Source organism: Sorex araneus, chromosome 6 (assembly GCF_027595985.1).
Source record: "Sorex araneus isolate mSorAra2 chromosome 6, mSorAra2.pri, whole genome shotgun sequence".
Classification (NCBI taxonomy): domain Eukaryota; kingdom Metazoa; phylum Chordata; class Mammalia; order Eulipotyphla; family Soricidae; genus Sorex; species Sorex araneus.
In genome coordinates this window covers 27,204,691-27,225,799 of record NC_073307.1, presented here as the reverse complement: position 1 = coordinate 27,225,799, position 21,109 = coordinate 27,204,691, and the positions used below count along the sequence as shown (strand labels likewise).

Here is a 21,109-nt window from a genome sequence, read left to right as displayed (position 1 = left end):
CTACATAGAGTCTCAGTGATTGAACCTGGGTTGAGTGCATGTAAGGCAAACATCTTACCTGCTGTTCCATCTCTCAGTCCCATCAACTGTCATCATTCTAAACCAGGAAATACGTCAAGTGATAATTAGACCTCACCACCGACAGGTACTGTGAAAATTTACCATTTTCCCCACATGCGTCATGAATATTCGCAATCCCCAAGGAATAGGATGATCACATTGACAGAAAAATTGTCTTTGTGATCATTTATTTTTAGAAGAATCCAAACAGTACTAAGAATGCTGCCCACTGGGATTTCCCTTGAAAGTCTCGGGTGTGAGAGGAAGTGTGAGGGGAGACGGGCCAAACGGACGGCACTGAGCTATAGGCTGAAGGCCATGGCCCTGATGCCTCAGTCTCCTCATCTGTCTGATATCAGGGACCAGAGTTCCCCATGCACTCCACTTGCGGGTTTTCTTACATACATGCATTGAGAGGTTCAACAGGAAACTGTGAGCATACCAAGCCACCTGGAAACACGGTCCCGGTATCAGACGTGATTGTTTGAAATTCCTCATAAAGGGAACTGTGACATACCAGCTCAGCTGTACGCACCCGCTGTCTTAAAAAAATACATAAAGTGAGCAGACACAACTCATTTTATTCTCTGCTGAAGTTTCTTACCATGAGATTAGATCTGACCCTATCAGATAAATGTCTCTCTTAGCCACAGGATTCCCATTTTGTGTCCAAATATGCCGTGACTCACATAAATGATAAGAATTCAAATGAAGCTGCCCAGCCACTGGTTGGGAATGCTACTTTCAGCAAAAAGACAGAGCAAATGATGACTAAAACGAGTAAAACAAACACAACTGAAACCTATTTTTCACTCCTGCAACTCCTTTTTTATTTTCAAGGCCTGAGGCCTAGAAGGTGGCTCTGTGAACGTCTCCAGAGCCGGGACTCAGAGGACCCTGAACCCCTCTCAGGCTCCTGCCCCCTGCAGAAAGATGGAACCCTGGCCGGGCATGTGAACATCCAACCAGGAACGACCGTGCTTTAGTGCATTTCCAGGCAGCTTGCATTCCTCAACAGTTTCTGTTCAGCCAGGCCTTGCCACCCCCTTGCAGATGGCTGCCCCTGTGGGCTCCATTTGCACAGCAGCTGAGAGTGTCGGGGCAGGTGAAGATACAACAGCCTGGGAAGAATACGGTTGGCATTTTACTGTTGGCGGGAGAGTGGTGGGGCCATAGAGGTGCAGGGCTGACTCCCGGCTCTGTGCTCAGCAGTCGCTCCTGGCAGGACTCAGGGGACCATAGGTGGTGCTGGAGGCCAAACAGGGACCAGCGTCATGCAAGGCAAATGCCTTAATCCCTTTACTGCCTCTGAAGTCCAGAAGGTGGCAGGGGGAGTTGGGAGGAGGGGGGAATGGATACTATTTCTTCATTTTTCAATGAGGAACTAATTCTGATGACAAAGAATTAGAACATAATGGTCAGTTGAATCTGTACCTCATTTCCTAATAAAGAAAGATTGCTGAGCAGTAATGAGACAAAAGAGACAGAAACAAATGGTTTCTACTTCACAGATAATTAGCCCCAGAGACTTACCCAGGGCGCATTAATGTGGCAGGGGCAAACAGCTTAATGGGTTTGAAAAGGGCACGGGGTGTTTATATGGAGAAGATCATTTCAAGGGTTCCGGAGAGGCAGAGGAAACTCCTCGGGTGTGGGAGCCAGGCCTTGAGGGTGGTGGTGGTGGTGGTGATGGAGATCGGGGCTCTCAGCTTAAGGGGACAAGCCCGGTGGCCTTGGGCACTGCTGTCCTGGAAGGGCAGGGCTCACCAGCCTCCTGGCAGACTGGGGTGCTCCAACCTTTGGGGGTTATGACCTCATCATCTTCCTCACACCAGAGAGGAAACTATGGCTGAATTTCCCAAAGGCACCCCCACCCCAGACCTGCACGCACAGCTTTGGGCTGCATATGGGGACCCACCAAGACCCCATAGTCTGTCCCCTGCCCCCGCCACCACACACACACTAGCTCTGGGAGCTCCTTCTTTGCTCTTCCCCACCGGAAAAGCTCTCTGAGGATGGTCATGAAGGGGAGGGTCTTTCAAGGACCCTGCGGGAAAAAGAAAGCCCTGCAGACAGAAGAGGGGTGCCCAGGGATGGTGGGGGGTGGGACATCAGCAGGTAGGCCTCACCCTATGATTTTTGCCCCATACCCATAATGCAGATGCGGCAGCAATGAGGGAGGCCTGAGAGAACTGACTCATCCCATCCTCGAGAGCTGCCCCCAGAGCACAGGCCACACCATGGCAGGGAGGGGATGGGGTATTGGAGGTGTCACATTCCTGCCATTCAGGAGGAGCACGGGATCAGGGCTGAGGGTGGAGGCTGCCAGAGGGGGTCCTCCATCAGCCCTGCACTGCACCAGCCAAGTCCTGCTCTTCCCAATCCCAGGAGAGCACTGCGGGCAGCCTGAGGAGAGGACAGGGAGGCCGCCTGCCCACAGCCTGCAAGACCTTTGAGGGAAGGAGGTCAGTGTGGGGTCAGCCAGAGCCTGGGACCTCCAAGAGGGGCTCAGGCTGGGCCCTTCTCTTCAGCCCTCGGGGTGACGGCAATGCAGTCAGCAAAAGGGGACCTGGAGTGTTCCACGTGAGAGCCCTAAGGGCCATTTCTTTTATTTTTAGACTTTAATTTTATTTTTATAAAGTTGTTCGCAATAATTTATTACATTTAATATTCAAACACCAATCCCACCACCCTTGCACCTTCCCACCACGGTATTTCAAATGTTTCCATCCCAAGTCCCAAAACATGCCCCCAAAGCAGAACCGAAACAATTAATTTTGTATTATTTGTTATGAGTCACTGTATCACTGTCACTGTCATCCCGTTGTTCATCAATTTGCTTGAGCAGGCATCAGTAGCATCTCCATTCATCCCTGTAGCATGCTAGTGTAGCCCGATGGCCTATTGGGCGCTCTTTCAGGATCAGGAGAATGAGGACCATCGTTGTTACTGTTTGGGGCATATGAGTACACCATGGATAGCTTGACAGGCTCTGCTGTGATGTTATGAATAATCCACTAAAAGTGGTCCAGTAAAGTTTCCTTAGAGGAAAGTGTGTGAAGATTGTTGTATTTCATCCTGGAGCCAGTAAGCCCTTGTATAAGAGATTACTAACATGTTTGTTAAACCCCATCAAATGTTGTTGCTACTCTTGGTACATCAGTGGTGTAGAATATGAGAGGAATTCTAAAATGTGGAATATGATTATACATCAGATTCACTCATGGGTGAGGCCTGTGCTGCTCTCTTCCGGGAGCTTTATTTCTGAGTCTCTGGATCCTGGCCGTTGGTGAGATTATACGGTGCCAGGGGCAGTTTGTGGGTGTGACTGCCCAGTATTGGTAAACTTGGGAGATGGGGGGAGGAGGCCCAGTCCCCCTCTGAGCGAGCTTGGAGATTTCAGTCATGGGTCCCGCATACCTGGGTTTTTCTGCAGATTCACTCATGGGTGAGGCTCATCTGAGCCTGTAGAGAGCAGCCGTGAGCATGGCAGTGATTGAGTCCTAGAGGTTTTCGACTGACGGGCTCTGTGGGGTCAGGAAGGGAAACTCACTCGCTCCCCTCCGATTTGCCTAATGGCCATTTCTGACCCCAGGTTCCCAAAACCTTCCAGGGAGAGGTTGACCTGTGTGTGCCCAGCAAGAGGAAGGCTGCTGTTTGCCTGGCTTCCTCCTGCAGAATGAGAGAGTCCTGACAACTGGCAGGGGCAGCAGCTAAGCTGAACATGGTTCTCTGTGGGGAACGTGCAGGCTCGGATTGTGCAATCATTTCAGACACAGAGGAAGGAATCCAGACCTACAGGCACCTTCTTACCTACAGGGTAAGAGGGCCTACAGTGGAGACCCCCTCCCCTTCCTCTGTGCAAGGACTCTCCACAGCACTCCCTCCTCCTCCTCCCAGCACCCCGACGAGCTGATGAGATGCCGCGCAGCCTCCTTCCTCCCAGGGCCGAGTCTGTCTCCCGTGACAGGCCTCTGGGGAGCGAGAGGGGAGACCATGTGATGGCACCCGCCGCCACGGCCTTCCCTCCTTTCCCTACCACAGGAACGGGTTCTGGGTTTAAGTCAGAGCCCCGCTGGTGCTGTTCTGGCGTCCATCCTGGATGACAAGCCCCGAGGACACTGCTTGTCACCTTCCTACAAGACAGCGTGGGAGAAGCCAACACATTTGGAGCAGGAAGGAGGAGAGCCCAGGCCCTTTGTCCAGTGTCAGAACCACCCTTGGATTCTCCCTTTTCATAAGCCTTTGAAGCTCCGGCCTCAAAGGTGGGTTTCTAGAATCAAAGGTGGGTTTCTACAATCCAGAGTTGGGACTAATGGTCTGTGTTATTGTACCCGCCGCCCCTCCCCCGCCTCTATCGCCACCCTCCTTTGGAAATAAAGACTGTTTTTGTTGTTGTTGTTGTTGTTGTTGTTTTTTAAGACTGAGCAGTTTTGCGGTGAGTTAAGCACAGGGGTGAGAGAGTCTACTGCCTGCCAACTGGTCGTGATCAAAAACGGGGAACCAAATCATTGTTTCAGCCAGAACAGACCCACCAGCTATGCTGTCCACTTCCCTCTCCAGGCTGGAGAATTCTGGCAGCCGAAAAGGGCAACACTCCCTGGGAAGTGGCAATTCTGGCAGGGTTAAAAGTGCAAGGAGACGGAGGACTCTCCTGGCTGCCGGAGCCCAGTGATTGTAGGAGCGTTTGCTCTTCCTCTGTCTGGGAGCAGGGGCTGGGGGCTTGGGGGGAGTCATCTCTTTCCCCAGATGGCAATTCCCCTTGAATTGAAAAAGAACCCGCTGCCCCAGGCGCTGTCAGCTCTGGATGGCTCCCTTTTAAATTCCTCACATCTGCAGCCCTTAAAAGAAGCTACCTCAGAAGAACCTGGGAGTTTTATTAACCTGTTTCATCCAGAGTCAGCCCACTTCACATTACAGCAAGATAGCTTAGGCAGGCAACTCCGAGATCCAGAAAACATCTGCTAAACAAAATCAGAATTAATGGTAAACAGAACGCACTCCTTGATAGCTCAAGTTCACCCAGATGCAGGGACCTATAAAGGGGCCATTAGAGGCAGCTGCCAATTAGGGCCCAATTCCAAGGGTTTTTAGAAAGTGAGGCGTGAGGACTGCATGTATGGGTCGCATATATCGAGGGCATCTGCAGGGCAAAGGAGTCACAGCCAGGCTGGACTGGCGAATGTGACCCTCGCTCCCTTCATTGTCGCTTCTCCTGAGACAGCAACAACCTCCACCCTCCTCCTTTTTGGGGTGGCCAGGATGGCTGCAGCAGGTGAGGAGGGAGGGTGGGCAATGGATCATGGCACATTCCCACCCCGAAACACAGCCCCCTCATTGCGGCACAGTCACAGACATCTAGACGCTCACACATGACCCCGAGGCTCGAGGGGGGGCTGCTGAGGGCTGAATTATCCTCACTCAAGTGTTCTCTCCTGGTTGCAATTCAGCGTGATGGGGACGGTGAGAGACAAGGACTGGTCTGAGGCCGTCACAGTCAGCACAGCGCCTGCCTGACCCCCACGCCAGTGGAGTCAGGTGTGCCAGCAGCCAGCAGGTGAGCACCTCTTGCTAAAGCTTCAGAGAAAGTTGAAATGGGGTTTTCGGTGTCTGGAGGGAGGTGTCGAGACCCCTGTGACAGAGTACAGCTGGACTGCGGGGGTCTAGGGGGGTGGGGCAGGCAGGACTGCCCACGGGAGATGGCCTGTGTCTGTCTCCCAAGTTCGCCCGACAACCTGGCTGTCCTGCCACCAGCTTGGGGACAGTGACACACCCCCCCACCCCTAGGAGTCCTCACCCCACATCTAACCTAGGCGCAGCACTCCCTTAGAGTTTTCTCTCAAGAGTCTCTCTCTCTCTCTCTCTCTCTCTCTCTCTCTCTCTCTCTCTCTCTCTCTCTCTCTCTCTCTCTCTCTCTCTCTCTCGTCTCTGGGCTTGATCGAGGACAGCATGCACCAGAGCCCTGGACAATGGACAGAGCCCCTGGAAGGGGAAGCAGCTAGTGCGAGAGAGGTCAGCGCATCGGGGGATGTGCGCAGACCGCAGGGAGTGGATTCCAGCTGAAATCAGCCAAGAGAGGAAGAATTGAGCGACTGTACAAGGTGCTACCTGCTCCGCTCAGGTCCTTGCTCACCAAGAGTCAGGGAGAGAGAGAAAATTCTCTGGCAGCTGCCAACAGCAGTGACATCCGCCTCCTTATTCTTACACCTCTGTCCTCTGTCTTACTGCTCTGTCCCTGTGTCACCGCTGTGGGGTCACTGGAGTCAGGCACTGGAGTCTTTGTCCCGGGTCCTGAGGTGCACTTCATTTCTCGAACTCTCAGCAGTAGTGTTCAGAGCCTAAAGATGCCAGCCCCGTGATGATCAAAATCCACACAACTGCTTGCATTGTTTGCTCCTCTTTCTACTCCAAGTCAAGCCAGAGCTCAGGAACCAACATTAAGTATTGATTGCTAGATGGGTTTTTTTGTATGAATAAAGGTTTACTGACATACTCATAAGACCTCTATAATTTTTACATTCGACCAGTGTTCTGGAGAAGATTAACAAGCCCATTACCTAAGCCAGTGAATTCTCTAACTCATAATACCCAGAACTGACCTGCAAGTCTCACTCCTCTTTCTTGCCTACCAGACTATCAGCTGTGACAATATGGTATTAGGTACTTCAGGAACTCCCAGACACCCACTTTGAAAGAAATCAGCAAGAAAGACATCGGTTGACAATAGAAAGAAAACATTTGTGTGATAGTCAGGACATATTTGCTAGTACAAATCTAAAGCGTATGCTTCAAGCCAGCACGCGGAGAAAGCTGCTCCAGAGAGGAAGCACCACAAGAATACAAAAGAATCTACCACACTTTGCTGATTCCTGCGTCCTCTGCATCTTTGGGGGAATTTAGAGTCTTATGTCCCCCAAGCCTTCGTGTGACTCTTGAGCAAAAATATGCCTGGCTCTCTCACACCTCAGCCTTTCTTTTTAGAGACATCTTCTAGCACAAAGAGGGTAAGATTTCAAAACTCTTATGCTTCTCTGTGATTCCATAATGCAAGTTAATTACAAACACTTACAATAAGAACTACTAACATGCAGACACTCACATTCAAACTGAGTTCTCATGCCAACTTCTCTACTGAATGCTATTTGTCAAATTTACATGGTCATCGCAAAATTGTGAACATGCCTTCCAGTGAAAAAAATTGTAGAGGGGGGGCCGGAGCGATAGCACAGCGGGTAGGGCGTTTGCCTTGCACACGGCCGACCCGGGTTCGATCCCCGGCATCCCATATGGTCCCCCAAGCACCGCCAGGAGTAATTCCTGAGTGCAAAGCCAGGAGTAACCCCTGAGCATCGCTGGGTGTGACCCAAAAAGCAAAATAAAAAAAAATTGTAGAGAGCTGTCCCCCTTGCCCATCTTCATCCAATTTCACTCAGTCTTGATATCCAAATAAAGTAGTTTAACCTTTGGATGCAGTCACTGGCCACTAAGTTCAAGAACAAGAGCGGTGAAGAATGGGAATGGAAGCCTGAAAGTTCAGCTTCTGGTTGGAGTAGCCAAATCCACCACGTCCAGGGTTTCAGAACCACCAACACCAATAAACGAGTCACACTATAGTATGGAAAGCATAGAGAAGCCCGGGTTCAAGAAACTAACTTTGACAACATGACTCTTTTATGGCCTTCACTGTTGAACCTGAGGTACGGAGTAATAAGGAGGGACAGATGTGTTAGGTTCAGGAGTCAATATGGTCACAGGTCTCAGAGAAAGTGCTGGGGAAGGATATAATTAAGGATAAGACCAAAGAACAGACTCTAGACTGAGAATTCAGTTTGTGTTCTGCCTTTCTTCTCCCCTCCGTGCAATAAAGGGTCAATTGGTGATGTTTCCACAAATCCTAAAAGGACATAATCCTATTAGAAACCAGATAAGGCTGGAAGTTGGGAACAGAAACTTCAATTTGCACTAAAAGATTTCAGAAATTACCCACCAAATATACTTACCTCAGATACCAGAAAACAAAAGTGCTGGAGGAACTCTGGCAGGGAACATATAACATCATGGAATGGTTTTCAAAGGGGAAATTAATTGCTTATTTCTATTTCAGCTTAGCTAAAGCTGTAAAAATCTAATCATAAATACTTTTCACAGTGGCATCTCTTCCCAGATATTGAAATACTTCAAGCCATAAACCATTTTTTATTGTTGATGTTGTTGGGCTTTTTTTTTTTACTGGATGAAACTAAATAATTACTTCAAATGTCACTCAAAATGCTGCCTATCTCAGAGAGTACAAACATGATCACGAATGAGCCAAGTCCCCAGACCGCACCTCTAAAACTTGAATGTAGAAGAACATAGTCCCCACCCACAAACTCCAAACTCAGTTCTTACAGTCCCTAGAGGCGAGTGCCAAATAGTCGAGACCCAGAAAAGGCCACATTTCAGAGAACAGGCTGCCCACGGTCTGAAGCTCATCTTGGCTTCAGCAAACTATTTTCAAAATGTCAACACAAGAACAAAATGGGTATGAATGCATTTTCCCTACCTTCTTTTCTTGAGACTGCAAATCTTCTCGGCTCCTGCAAGAGAAGAAAGGCTTTGTGTTTTTGTAGAATAATTCATGATGTGAACATACTTATAAACATCTTGCCTCCCATAGCCATTAATTTACACCAAAAAAAGGGGGAATGCTCACATAGGAACAAGGCATTCAGCAATGTTGCATCATTTAGACTCTTAACAAACACACACAGCTGTACAGGTAAACATGTTTTTCCCTTTGGCATTTAGGAAAGAAATGTACGATATTTAATCAAACAGTTCTGAGGGAGCATGTCCCACCCTCACGGTCTTTATGTGGAATCTGGGTTAGTGCAAGAGTTAAGAAGGCCTTATTAGGGGTTGATGGCACCTTTCTCTTTAGACTGTAGGCACTTCTAGGTCCTGGGGGGGAACATAAGTGGAAAGGGGTCAAAATTATTTGCCCAGCTCTGCTCTGTGGTGACAGTAAACACCAGCCCTCCTCCTCTGTAGATTGATGATCAATGATTGATTATGTTCAACTCAGTAATTTCCAAAACGTCAGCTTTTCTGGACAATTTGGACAGCCAACCCAGACCGTTAGACTCACTTCACAGATGAAGCCCTTTGTTTCCCTAATCCAAACCTGTCTCTTTTTTTTTCCCCTGCTATGTGCGGAACAATAAGCAATGCATTTCAGAAGGTACAGAGGTGAGACAGTCTCTGAATTAATGATATTCACAGCTGGAAAGAAGACCCAGAATAAACACAAATTAATGAGAAATAAAGTGGTGACTTTTGTCCTAATAAATACCAGTATATTCATGTTCAATTGGAAACAAAAGGAAATGGGATTTTTCAAAGAACCTTTGAAAATCGCATTTGAAAATCTGAAGAACCTCAGATTTTTACAAAGGGAAGAGGGAAGACAAAACCAGAAAGAATGGCTTCAGAAAAGCCGGGGGTTGGGGGGGAAGACATCGTATCCTTGGGGAGCAGTAAAGGGCTCAAGGAAAGAAAGAAAACACCTGGAAAAGATATTGTGGGTTCAGAGCTGGTAATAAACAGCAACAATTCCCTATGGATGGCCAGTTTAAAGATAGACAGTCTCAACGGTGAATAAGTGAGAAATCCATTTTATTCTCAATACAGCAAAGACAATAAATTAAAAAAAAAACAAACAGGAACCCCTCCTCACCATCACAACCAGGATGATCACTCGGCACCAACAATTTTAAGACATTATTTTCCACACCTTAGCACTCTTCTCTAGGATCATTTGGGAAACAGAAGGAGCTAATGTTCATACTGAAACAAAGAGGCACTGAAAGGATTGGACTCCTCAAATCATGCTCTCAGGAGTTCTGCCCCTGAGATGAACTAAAAGCCCAAGTGGAGAGAATTGGAAGATGCCTATCACACACCACCAGCCTGTCCAAACAAGCTCCTAGAAATCAGGCTATGGATGGGGCAGCAGCTGGCTGCGAGGACAGCATGGAGAGTGGGAGGTAACGAGATGCACAAGTCACCGAGACATCAGGGATAGAGTGAACCAGCTCCTCCCACACTGCAGCTCGGCTCCCTGCAGCACGGGCTGCCCCTCCTTCCCTGGAAATAACTAACTCAGAATGAGCTCTAACAGCTCCAGAAATCTCTTTGTGGAAGTTTTTATTATAAATGCATAAATTAACTAAGGGAACGCTCTGATCTGCGTAACTTCTTATCTAACGACAAATATGTTTTTAATAATTAAGTCTGTTTTTATTTAAGATAATCTTATAAATTATGGTATGTATTTTGAATATTTCATTTTCTTTCTTCCATTAAAATTTATTTTTATTTTTATTTTTTTGCAATGCCAGGAATTGAACACAGGGCTTCACAGATGTGAAGCATGCATCCCCATCACTGAGCCGCATGACTGAACCCAAATGAAGTACTCTGGGTTTGGTTTGGTTTTTCTGTTATCATGAATAAAATTTCTTGGTTCAGAAAGAGAGAGGACAGTAGGTAAGGTGCTTGCCTTGCATGCAGCTAACCCAGCTTCAGTCCTTAGCACCACATATGGTTCCCAGAGCCCTGCCAGGAGTGATCCCTGAGCACAGAGCCAGAAGCATCACCCTAAGTGTGGCCCCAAATCCGAAAACCAAAACTCCAAACAGAAGTAAATAAACTTTCTTTTTCAGTATATCTGCTAACTGGTTTTGTTTGTACATATTATGGTGATTGATATTTATGTATTGATTTCATGACCATCCACATTTTTACTGATTCTTTGGGGGTTTCCATTTGTAGATCAATACAATCTGAAAACAGGAATTATTCTCTTTCTTTCCCATTCTGGAAGTGCTCCCTTGTCTTAGCACATTACCTGATTCCCCGACATGATTTTAAATGTTGTAGACACAGCAGGCATTTGAATCTTGTTTCTGACTTTAAGAAGTAAACTGTTAGTGCGTCCCTAGTAAGTAAGATGTTGGCTTTTGGCCCAAGGTATATTTATTCTTTTAATGAAAGCCATGCATATTTTATTGAGCCTTTACAAGAAATGTTTGCTCCATCTCGCCCCTTCCTGGTGCTTTTATTGGCTGTTTCTCTCCACTGGATATGTGCTGGGATCAGGCCAGTGTCTGCTTTGCTCTGGGTCTTCAGTGAAATTTATCAAGGAGCAGATGCTCAATACATATTTGTTGAATGAAAAATAAAATAAATGTGTGTTTAATTTTATGAAATACTTATTTATGGAGATGATCAGGATTTGTCTCTCTTTTGCTCTCTTTTAATATGATTTATCTAGCAAATTTCATAGTATTCAACCATTCTTGTATTTCTGGAATAAGCTTTTCTCGATCGTGATTGCACATTGTCAAACATGCTGCTGAATTATGTTTGCAATGATTTTTAATATGTTTTTGTATTAATATTAATAAATTAAAATGGTCTATTTTAGGTGTCAGTTTTCTTGGATTTAGAAACCAACTTTAGGTTGGAGAGATAGAAGAGCTGATAGGGCACTTGCCTTGCATGTGGCCAAACCTAGGTTCTATCCCTAGCATCCCGTAGGGTCCCCGGGGCCCACAAGGAGTGATCCCTGAGCACAGAGCCAGAAGTAGGCCTTGAGTATTGCTGGTTATGGCCCCAAAAAAACAATGACAAAAAGAAAATTAAAGTAACTTCAAAAGTGAGCTTGTACATCTTCATTTTATTATACTCTGAAAAATTTTAAATAAATGTGGGATTATCTGATTTCAAAAGGGTTCTTCACCTTTATTTCTCTGATATTGATTAAAATTGAGAATTAGAGCAATCTACCATTCAAGGTCTCACATTTGGTTACTTTCCAGGGATTTTAATTCCAGAATCTAATTCCAAAGTCCACGAACAGAACATGCTCCATCTCTACTTTAGTCACATAGTAAGGTATTGACTTGTATGTGAATATCAGATGGAACATACTTCTGCTTCGAGCTATGAAAGAAGAGCTTGTATTAGGCCTACCTCTCTGCTAGTAACAACTATAGAAGCTGGATTTCAAAAAACAAAAAGTGAAGCATGTGAGAGCATCACAGGGAGTCAGGACTTGAAGAGTCAATAATTGGAGATAAGAAAGGCTCACTGAGGTGAGTCCCCATCTACTGCCACATTACTCCCTGGGGACATTTTCTGCTTTTCCTGGGAAAGAAACAGAAAGGAATTTTCTAGAATTTAAAGAAGCCTCACTGAGTCATGAGATTCCTGAGTTGAGATGACCAGGGCAGCCAGAACTTCAGGATTTCCTTCTTAAAGCAAATAGAAAGTGAGCTCAGTATTTAGAGGCTGTGCCCCCTTAAATTATGTGGTTATGTCTGAACTGCACATACATAGTACAAAAGGCTAAGAGAGATCAAAAAGTTGTCTCAAATAAGCCAAACATTTAAGTATAGATTTTGATCATTTTATGGCACCAAGATGACAGAAATTACTTTTCAACAGAGAATGGCCCTCGTAAATGCAACAGACGCTCATTTAAGATCATGGATGCTCAAAGGGCTCCTGATGATGTTCTGCCAGTATCTCATAATAATCTCAAGATTACCCAATGTTACAATCAAACAGAGACAAACAAATCCTCTATAGAAGACAATAAAGTCAGGCACAGACTTTATAATGTTTTCACATACCACATCCAATGCAACCTTATTATACATGGCAGAATCAAGATCAAATAAATAAACTAATAAAATAGGGAGCAGAAACACACCTATAGGTTATCAATATTTCATAGACACAAACTCTTGAATAAGTATGACTAACATGTTCAAGAAAATCAGGGAGAAATAGACTAAATTTAATTGTAAAATTTAAATCAATATCCTCCACCTACATGTCAGCCTGAAGTGATACTCTCAGTTTCTTTCCCTCAGAATGAGCCCATGTTGGATTATACGACAAAAACTGAAGCAGAAGGACTTGAGGGTGCTCTTGGGAAGGTGGGAGACACCGGCCCCTCCCTCCGCTGAGATGTGACCTCTGCAGCTGCACGAGCGTGAATCCAGACCCAGCTGAACCAAATTCAACATGGGCAGCTACTTGCAGAATGTCTCCAGCCTGAGAACCAAGCCGAGACCCCATGCCTGCCCAGGAGGGGAAAGGTATTTCTCTCTCTCGCCTGCCCCTTCCCGGGGATGAAGGGTGTGGGGACCGCCATATTATGACAACCACAGATGGGATTTACAAGCTTGCAATGATCCAATATCCAGAAGAAATCTCCCTGGACTTAGTTGTTAAAGTACAGAAATCCAAAACCCTCATTTCCCTTCACAACAGGTCTGACTCTAGTGGGGTGCTCCTAACAATAATGGTGAGGATTGTGTTGAAATATTGAATGTAACCAAAGTAAATAGAAAGTAAAGTGAAATTTATCAGTTATAAGGTGGGGGGGTTGCGGGGATGGGCAGGATGGGAGGTGTACTGTGTGTTTTTTTTTTTCCGGTGGTGGGATATGGGCACTGGTGAAGGGATGGTTGTTTCAGCATTGTATGACTAAGACTTAAGCCTGAAAGCATTGTAATTTTCCACATGGTGATTCAATAAAATAAATTTAAAAAAAGAATGAGTCCATGTTGTCCCTTGCACATGATTCTCTCTTTTTTCTTCCTCTCCCCTCTCTCTTTCTTCTCTAATCCCCACTCCAGCTTATATTTCTCTCAGTAGATTTCTCTAAATGAAACAATTTAACTTCACTAAAAAGTATTTTTAAAAGGATCAAATGGATTCTAGAATTGAAAAGAAAAAATTAACATAGTGGAAAGACTTCAATAGATGGACTAGAGGAGATTAAATACAACTAAAGAGAGGAATAACAAGGTGGAATCCATAACAGTAGAAAATAACCAGACTGGAAATCTAAATGGAGAAAAAATAAAGAAGAAGGTAAAGGAAGTGTGCTAGGGCATAATGGAAAGGCTGATGGACACAGAAAGTTGCAGAAAGAAGGGAGAGAGGAAAAATAGGCAAAATCAATATCTACAGAGACAAGGTTTGAGAATTTGCAAAAACATACAAAAGGCTTAGGAATATCTACAAACCACAGGCAAGATTTTATACAAAGAAATATAGAGTAGGTACTCAGAGAAAATAGTTGAATATTTAAGGGCAAAACTAAATCTTAAAATCAGGCAGAGGGTGGGTGGTGGGGGTGGAGACAACAAATTACTGACAAAGCAGCAGCAATGAGGGAGAGCTGACTCTTCAAGAGAAAGAAAACTTAGAATTTTACACCCAGTGAAAATATGACTATTCACTGTCACTGTCATCCCGTTGTTCATCTATTTGCTCGAGCAGGCACCAGTAACGTCTCCATTGTGAGACTTGTTGTTACTGGTTTTGGCATATCGAATATACCACGGTTAGCTTGCCGGGCTCTGCCATGCAGGCAAGATACTCTTGGTAGCTTACAGGGCTCTCCAAGAGGGGTGGAGGAATCAAACCTGAGTTGGCCAGTGTGCAAGGCAAACGCCCTACCCGCTGTGCTATCACTCCAGCCCATGGCTATTCATAAATTAAAATAAAGGTAGATCTTGAAACTTTGGGGATGAAAAGAATATTTCAGCTCAAAGTACAATTATAAAGAAAGAAATAAAGAACACCTGGGGCTGGAGCCATAGCACAGCGGGTAAGGCATTTGCCTTGTATGCGGCCAACCCGGGTTCAATTCCCAGCATCCCATATGGTTCCCTGAGCACCGCCAGGAGAGATTCCTGAGTGTATGAGCCAGGAGTAGCCCCTGTGTATTGCAGGGTGTGACCAAAAAAGAAGGAAGAAAGAAAGAAAGAAAGAAAGAAAGAAAGAAAGAAAGAAAGAAAGAAAGAAAGAAAGAAAGAAAGAAAGAAAGAAAGAAAGAAAGAAAGAAAGAAAGAAAGAAAGAAAGAAAGAAAGAAAGAAAGAAAGAAAGAAAGAAAGAAAGAAAGAAAGAAAGAAAGAAAGAAAGAGGGGCTGGAGTGATAGCACAGCGGGTAGGGCGTTTGCCTTGCATGCGGCCGACCCGGGTTCAAATCCCAGCATCCCATATGGTCCCCTGAGCACCGCCAGGGGTAATTCCTGAGTGCAGAGCCAGGAGTAACCCCAGTGCATCGCCAGGTGTGACCCAAAAACCAAAAAAAAAAAAAAAAGAAAGAAAGAAAGAAAGAAAGAAAGAAAGAAAGAAAGAAAGAAAGAAAGAAAGAAAGAAAGAAAGAAAGAAAAGAAAGCAAGTTTTAACGGATCATTCTAATTTTGATTTCTTTGCATAACAATTATACCCCTAAGGCAATAATGTTTGTACAAATTAAGTGACAATGTGATCCCAAAAGATCAAGAGACCTAATGGAACTGAAATATTATAATGCCCTGTTACTGTTCTAAACATATTAAAATTATTACTATGAAGTGAAAGGAGTTGAATAATAGTTAAGTGACCAATCTATTTTTTTAAATAAAGTAGAGAAAGAGGAATAAGAAACAGAGAACAGTGTGTTATATTTAAATATATTTAAATAAAGTGGTATGAATAATCCAACTAAAATATAAAAAAGTGACAGTACACAAAACAAACCCATGTATTTGCTGCTTTTAAGAGATATAGTATAATTATAGAAATAAAAAAGAGAAATGTAATATAGGTAAGACAAACCATGTAAAATCCAACCAAGAGAAAGATATAAAATACAAGGCAAAATGGTTATGGGGTCTAAGAGGTAGTACAGGGGGTAGGGCATTTGCCTTGCATGTTGCTGATCCACGTTCAATCCCTGGCATCCCATATGGTCCCCTGAATACTGTCAAGAGTGATTCCTGAGTGCAGAGCCAGGAGTAACCCCTGAGCAATGCTGGGTGTGACCCAAACAACAAAGCAAACAAACAACAACAAAAAAAAATGGCAGTGTGAGAGTTTACAATAGTAAAAGGAAAAATAATCAAGAATATTTAGCTATTCTAAATCAGTACACATCTTGTAACAGAGCCTCTAAATAGTTCAAAGTAAAAGAATATAGAAAAAAATCACAATAATAATAAGGAAATTTTACAAAAGCTTTGTCAGGGGGCAGTGTGATAATACAGTGGGTAGGGCATTGCCTTGCATGTGGCCAACTCAGGTTCAATTCCCAGTACCCACATATAAAACATTTGAAGACCATAAAAAACAACTTTGCACTTCTTTACAAATTTCAGACATTGCACCCCATCTATTACATATTTCACATTCCTCTTAAGTTCTCATTCATACTGATCATTTGCTGAGCCATCTGGGTTTCAACAAGTTTCAAAATACTAAAATAATATAGGGAGGAAAAAAGTACTTCTCTGAATAGCGAGGTTAAATTAGAAGTAACAGGAAGATACTGAGTGAATCTAAATGCATCATTTCCAAGGAGAAAACCAATGACAACTGAGTGACAGCATTTCAAAAATTGTGGTGTATGGCTTAAGCAGAACTTAGAAATTACAGATTGAAATGAAACTATTTGGAAAATAATCAGAAGAGCTATAAATTGGTGATATAAGCATTTTCTCTCTTGCTCCAAAAACAAGACAAAGAAAAATTGAAGCTCACAAAAGAAGAAGAAAGAAGCATATCAGGAACATAAGTTAATGATATAGAGGAAAGTACGCTATAAAAATTTTAAGCCAAAAGTTGGTTCTTAAAAAGATCAAAGGCGTCATAGATTCCTGTGAAAAAAGACTGTGCAAGAAAAAGTCAAAAGAAAGAAGGAAGAATTCTAAGTAACAAAATGCACATTCCTAGCTCCTGGGTTCTGGATCAGCGTGTCTACAAGGCACTATGGGAAAATGACAAGTCCCCCCTCTACAGAGGCGCTAGGCCCACTGGAGCTCAGAACACAGAAGGATTCAGACCTCACAACATGCATCATTTCCAAGCAGACTGTGCATCTGAATGTTGAGGGATCAAACAACTTTGTCTCTAAAAGATGCCACATGAGAATATCATCAGGACCTGTACATAAGTGAGATGCCGCAGATGGGATGTGGAAACAGCATCATAAAGAAACAGACAGGCTAGACTCCATGAAGATTTCTGTTCACTCAAAGGCAACAGTTAAGACAGTGTAAAACCAGGTCACATAGGAAGTCTGGATGCAAGGCATGCTCAGACCTGACAAAAAACTCATCTGGAATACATGAAACACTGTTGAATATTGATAGGACAAATACAAATAACCTAACTATAAAGGAAGTAAGAAAGCTTGCACAGGAATTTGAGGTGAAAAACACAAGGTGATACCATGATCCCTGCTCTTCACCCCCCACCCCTCCCCACTAATAGTAACACTGAAAAATCCAACCCTGATATTATTGAGTGTTTACAAGAACATGGAGTAAAGATGACTTTCCTCTCTCAGGGGAATCTGCACAGCAGTGACCCTACTCACGGATCTGGGCCTCAGGCCTGGGGGGCCCACCCATGAAGAAACAACTTCTTACTGCCCCTTTGCTCTTTATTATCTCAGGGACTCATTCTGTTTTTCCTTTCCCAAGTTAAGCCTGTAATGCCTCTTTAAGAAGTGCCTGCTATCAATCCTATTAAAATAGCTAGTCTAATTTCTGTTTCCCTGACTCAGTGATCTCTCTCCCAAGTGAATGCTCAGCGTGAGTATCCACTTGCGCACTGGGACAGGAGCACAGGGCAATGAGCTCAGCATCCTCAGTCGCAGGCAGGAATGGGGCAGGGGGGTGGGGGTGGGGGGAACTCATAGATGGAGAAACACAGTTTGGCACATCCAGGCGATGGAAAACTTCGCAGCCATGCAGGGCTGCTTAGGCAAGCACTTGGATGACTCTTACCAAGCGCAGGGGAAGGAGAGAGATGAGAAGGACAATCGCATCTCTTGTTTATATGAATTTCAGAAAAAAAGCCCAAACCACCTGTGATGCGTGAGTGGCATCCTCTAGACAATAATGACTGAGGGGATTCAAAGATGGTTTCTGGGGGTGCTGGGAAGAATCTGTCTTTTGAACAATGATCTCGGTGGGGATCAACTGTGTAAACTGGCGTTGTAGAAACTCACTGAACTGGACATTTCAGATGGGTGTGTTTTCCCATCTAGGCTCTGGTTAAAAAACTTTTTTTAATTTAACAGGATAAATTCTTATTAGGCATATCAGACATTTGTAAAATAAGTGGAGAAAATAAATCTCGCTCCCTAATTTAAACATGAGGAAAAGTGCTACAAAGGTGGGGGGAAGGGGAGTAGTTGACTGGAATCCAAGGAGCCCAACCCCCTGCTGTCTTGAAGCGAATACTCAGTGACCAGCCAGCGGACACCCATGGCAGAGGGTGAGTTTGGGCTCTGGACTGGGACAGATCCCTGCAGAATTCCAACTGACCCCAAGCCACACTTGGCACTGTTGTATGCACCCCGTAAAGCATGCAGGGTATTGGGATTTTCCACCTGGCGTACCGTGAGGAAGTGATGGAGAGAGTCTGCACGCCAGACCACACAGACCTTGGACCATGCGCACCGATGACCCTCACTCAGGGAGAGAGGGTTCTGAGAAGCTCGCTTGGAGGCGGTGAGTGAGTTCTACAGCTCCGTCAATAACTGAAACTAAAAAAGAATCTGTCTTCCCAGGACTCAAGAAAGAGACCCCCCCACCCCCAGGCTATAGCTGAAGTGCACAGAACGATCCACTGACGTCAGTGACACCAAGGCCCCGGATGTGCTGCCTAAGGAAGAAATTATTTTCTGCAGAAGCTTCAAACCAGATGGTTATAAATGAGAGTTAGCGCACGGGCATTACTTAATGACTAAATTTCTTTAACTAAAAATCTAATTTTATTATGGTATAAATCATACTTTCTTGAAGTAGGGAATTAATTTTAGATTTTTCATTCACTGTTCATAACCTTTCCACGAATTTGACAGCCAAATCATTTTAAATGTCATTTAACCAATACAATACAACAGCTTTATTCCTCATTGTACCCTTCCTGAATCCATTATCTTCCAGCATAATATAGAAGAACTTTAGCAAAAAATTACCATCCCATAAAGCTGCATTTTACTGTGCTGTTAAACTGCATAATCTTTATTTTTGAATCAATATAATGTGAGTGCTGAGTAATATTTTTCATAATCCAAAAATCTATCACAGATTTCTGAACTACCAGAAAATAGTTCAAGATCTGCTAACTTCCCCCAACTTCCCTCCCTTGCCTCTTTTCCAGCTTCATTGAAGACTGAAGAAAAGAGGGGTGCAGTTGAGCACAGACAGAAGTCACACCCCACTCCCCCATCCACACTTTCAGCCACTGTTGATGAGAAGGGAACTCTCTGTCTGCACTTGAATATTGGGATTTAGTGACTTTGAGAAAGATGCTGGTCCATTCCATAGGGTGGCGAGGTGGGCAAGTAAACATCTGATACTCAGCGGAGAATGACAGTCAGCAGACCAAGCGCACGTGAGCCTGGCAAGGGGGCAGCTGTGGCTCCTCTCTCCTCTCTCTGTCCACCTCGAGTCCTCTGAGGAGCCCAAGCTAGGCAGCACCTCCGCCAGCACCAGCAGTGCGGAGGAAGTTCCCTGTTTAGCCCCCAAGTGCCTGAAGAAGCAACAAAGGAAGTCTGTGGGCTCAGGTCTGAGCCACCAGACGGGCGTGGATGAGAGAGAAGTGCGGCGAACAGCATCAATTGTTACTGAAATCCTGACATCTAAATTCTCAGTTGTTCAGATTTGAGATGCTCTTAAAATTAATGCTTCTTTAACAAGCCTTTTTACAATTTTTCACTTATTCATTTGAATTTTTAAAACTTGACTCAAACCACTTTCATCTTCGCTAGCAAGACATCATTCTGCAATTAAAGGCTTCACTTGGGCTGACAGAATCCAGCTAAATAAAGCGATGCCTTATGTAGCATGGATCCCATTACCGGTGCCCGGTGACGGCGCACACGCGCGCGGCACGTTCTGGAGACGTTATCTCGGGTCTGTGGCTTTGTTAAAAAGCAGGAGGAAAACGTGAGGTTGTCAGATTTCTCAGCCTGTCATGTCTGGGTCTGCAAAGCCAGAGGAAGAGGCGGTTAGGGTATTAACCCTCCGAACAAAGGCCAGATTCCAGCCGTGCTCAGTAATCCAGTCCAAAAGGGATGTTCGGGCTGGGCAACAGGGGCTGGGGGAAGACATGAACGCGGCTGCCTTCTGTGGTTGGGGATCATGGGGTGACTGAGATGAGTGTTCAAGGAAAATCGCCAAGAGGTGTCAGCTCCCTGGAAATTCCAGTGAGACGGGGGCCCAGAGCCCTCCCACTCCCATCCCGGACAGGTGTGGGCCAACACTAATACCTGGCTGGCAGGCACTTTACAGGAGAACGGTAGGTAGGACTGCCAGGGCCAGGGAGACAGAAGCAAAGGGCATCTGCATCCCACAGGGCCCCTCAGCCAGCCCTGCCCCCACACCGCCCCTTCCCCTTTCTCAAGGGATTGAGAACAAGACTGATTGAGGATGCCCTGCAGCCCAAGAGAGACCTGAAACATAGCTGCAATGTCCCGTGCTCGCAGGGAGCCAACTCAAGACTCCTTCTGTGGTTTTCCACACAGAGATGCAGCGGTGTGAGACAGAGGGGGCTGTTCACAGCACCCCAACATCTGAAGGGACTAAAGCAAAGAGACCCACTGAGAATAACTGTGAAAATAGAAAAGAAGCCTCTGAACGAGTTATCTGTTTCCAAAACACTCAGAACCTGACTGAAGAGATAATATAGGGATTACGGTGCTTCTTTCTTACTTCCCTACCCACCTGGGTCAATCCCCAGCACTACAGATAGGCCCCTCGACTCCCCCCCAGGAATGATCCCTGAGCACAGAGCCATGAGTAAGCCCAGGCACCCCTAGGTGTGACCCTCCAAAATACTCCAGCCTACCAACTACTGAGGCCCACTTGCAGGAGTCCTGAGTTCTATTATGTCTACAAAGGGGGCTCTGACGTAAGACCCTCCTACTTTGGTGGAGGGGGTAAGAAACACCTGATTTACTGGAGACCAACCCACAAGCCTCAA

At 45.0% G+C, this 21,109-nt stretch overlaps 1 protein-coding gene across 1 annotated transcript in view; it reads right to left on the bottom strand.

Moving 5' to 3' along the window:
• Positions 1-21,109, bottom strand: part of FSTL4 (follistatin like 4) — a 306,655-nt gene that overhangs the window by 259,194 nt on the left and 26,352 nt on the right. The window contains exon 4 of the mRNA XM_055142013.1: positions 8,606-8,639. Coding sequence (XP_054997988.1) covers positions 8,606-8,639 — 34 coding nt within the window. The remainder of the gene's footprint in view (positions 1-8,605; positions 8,640-21,109) is intronic.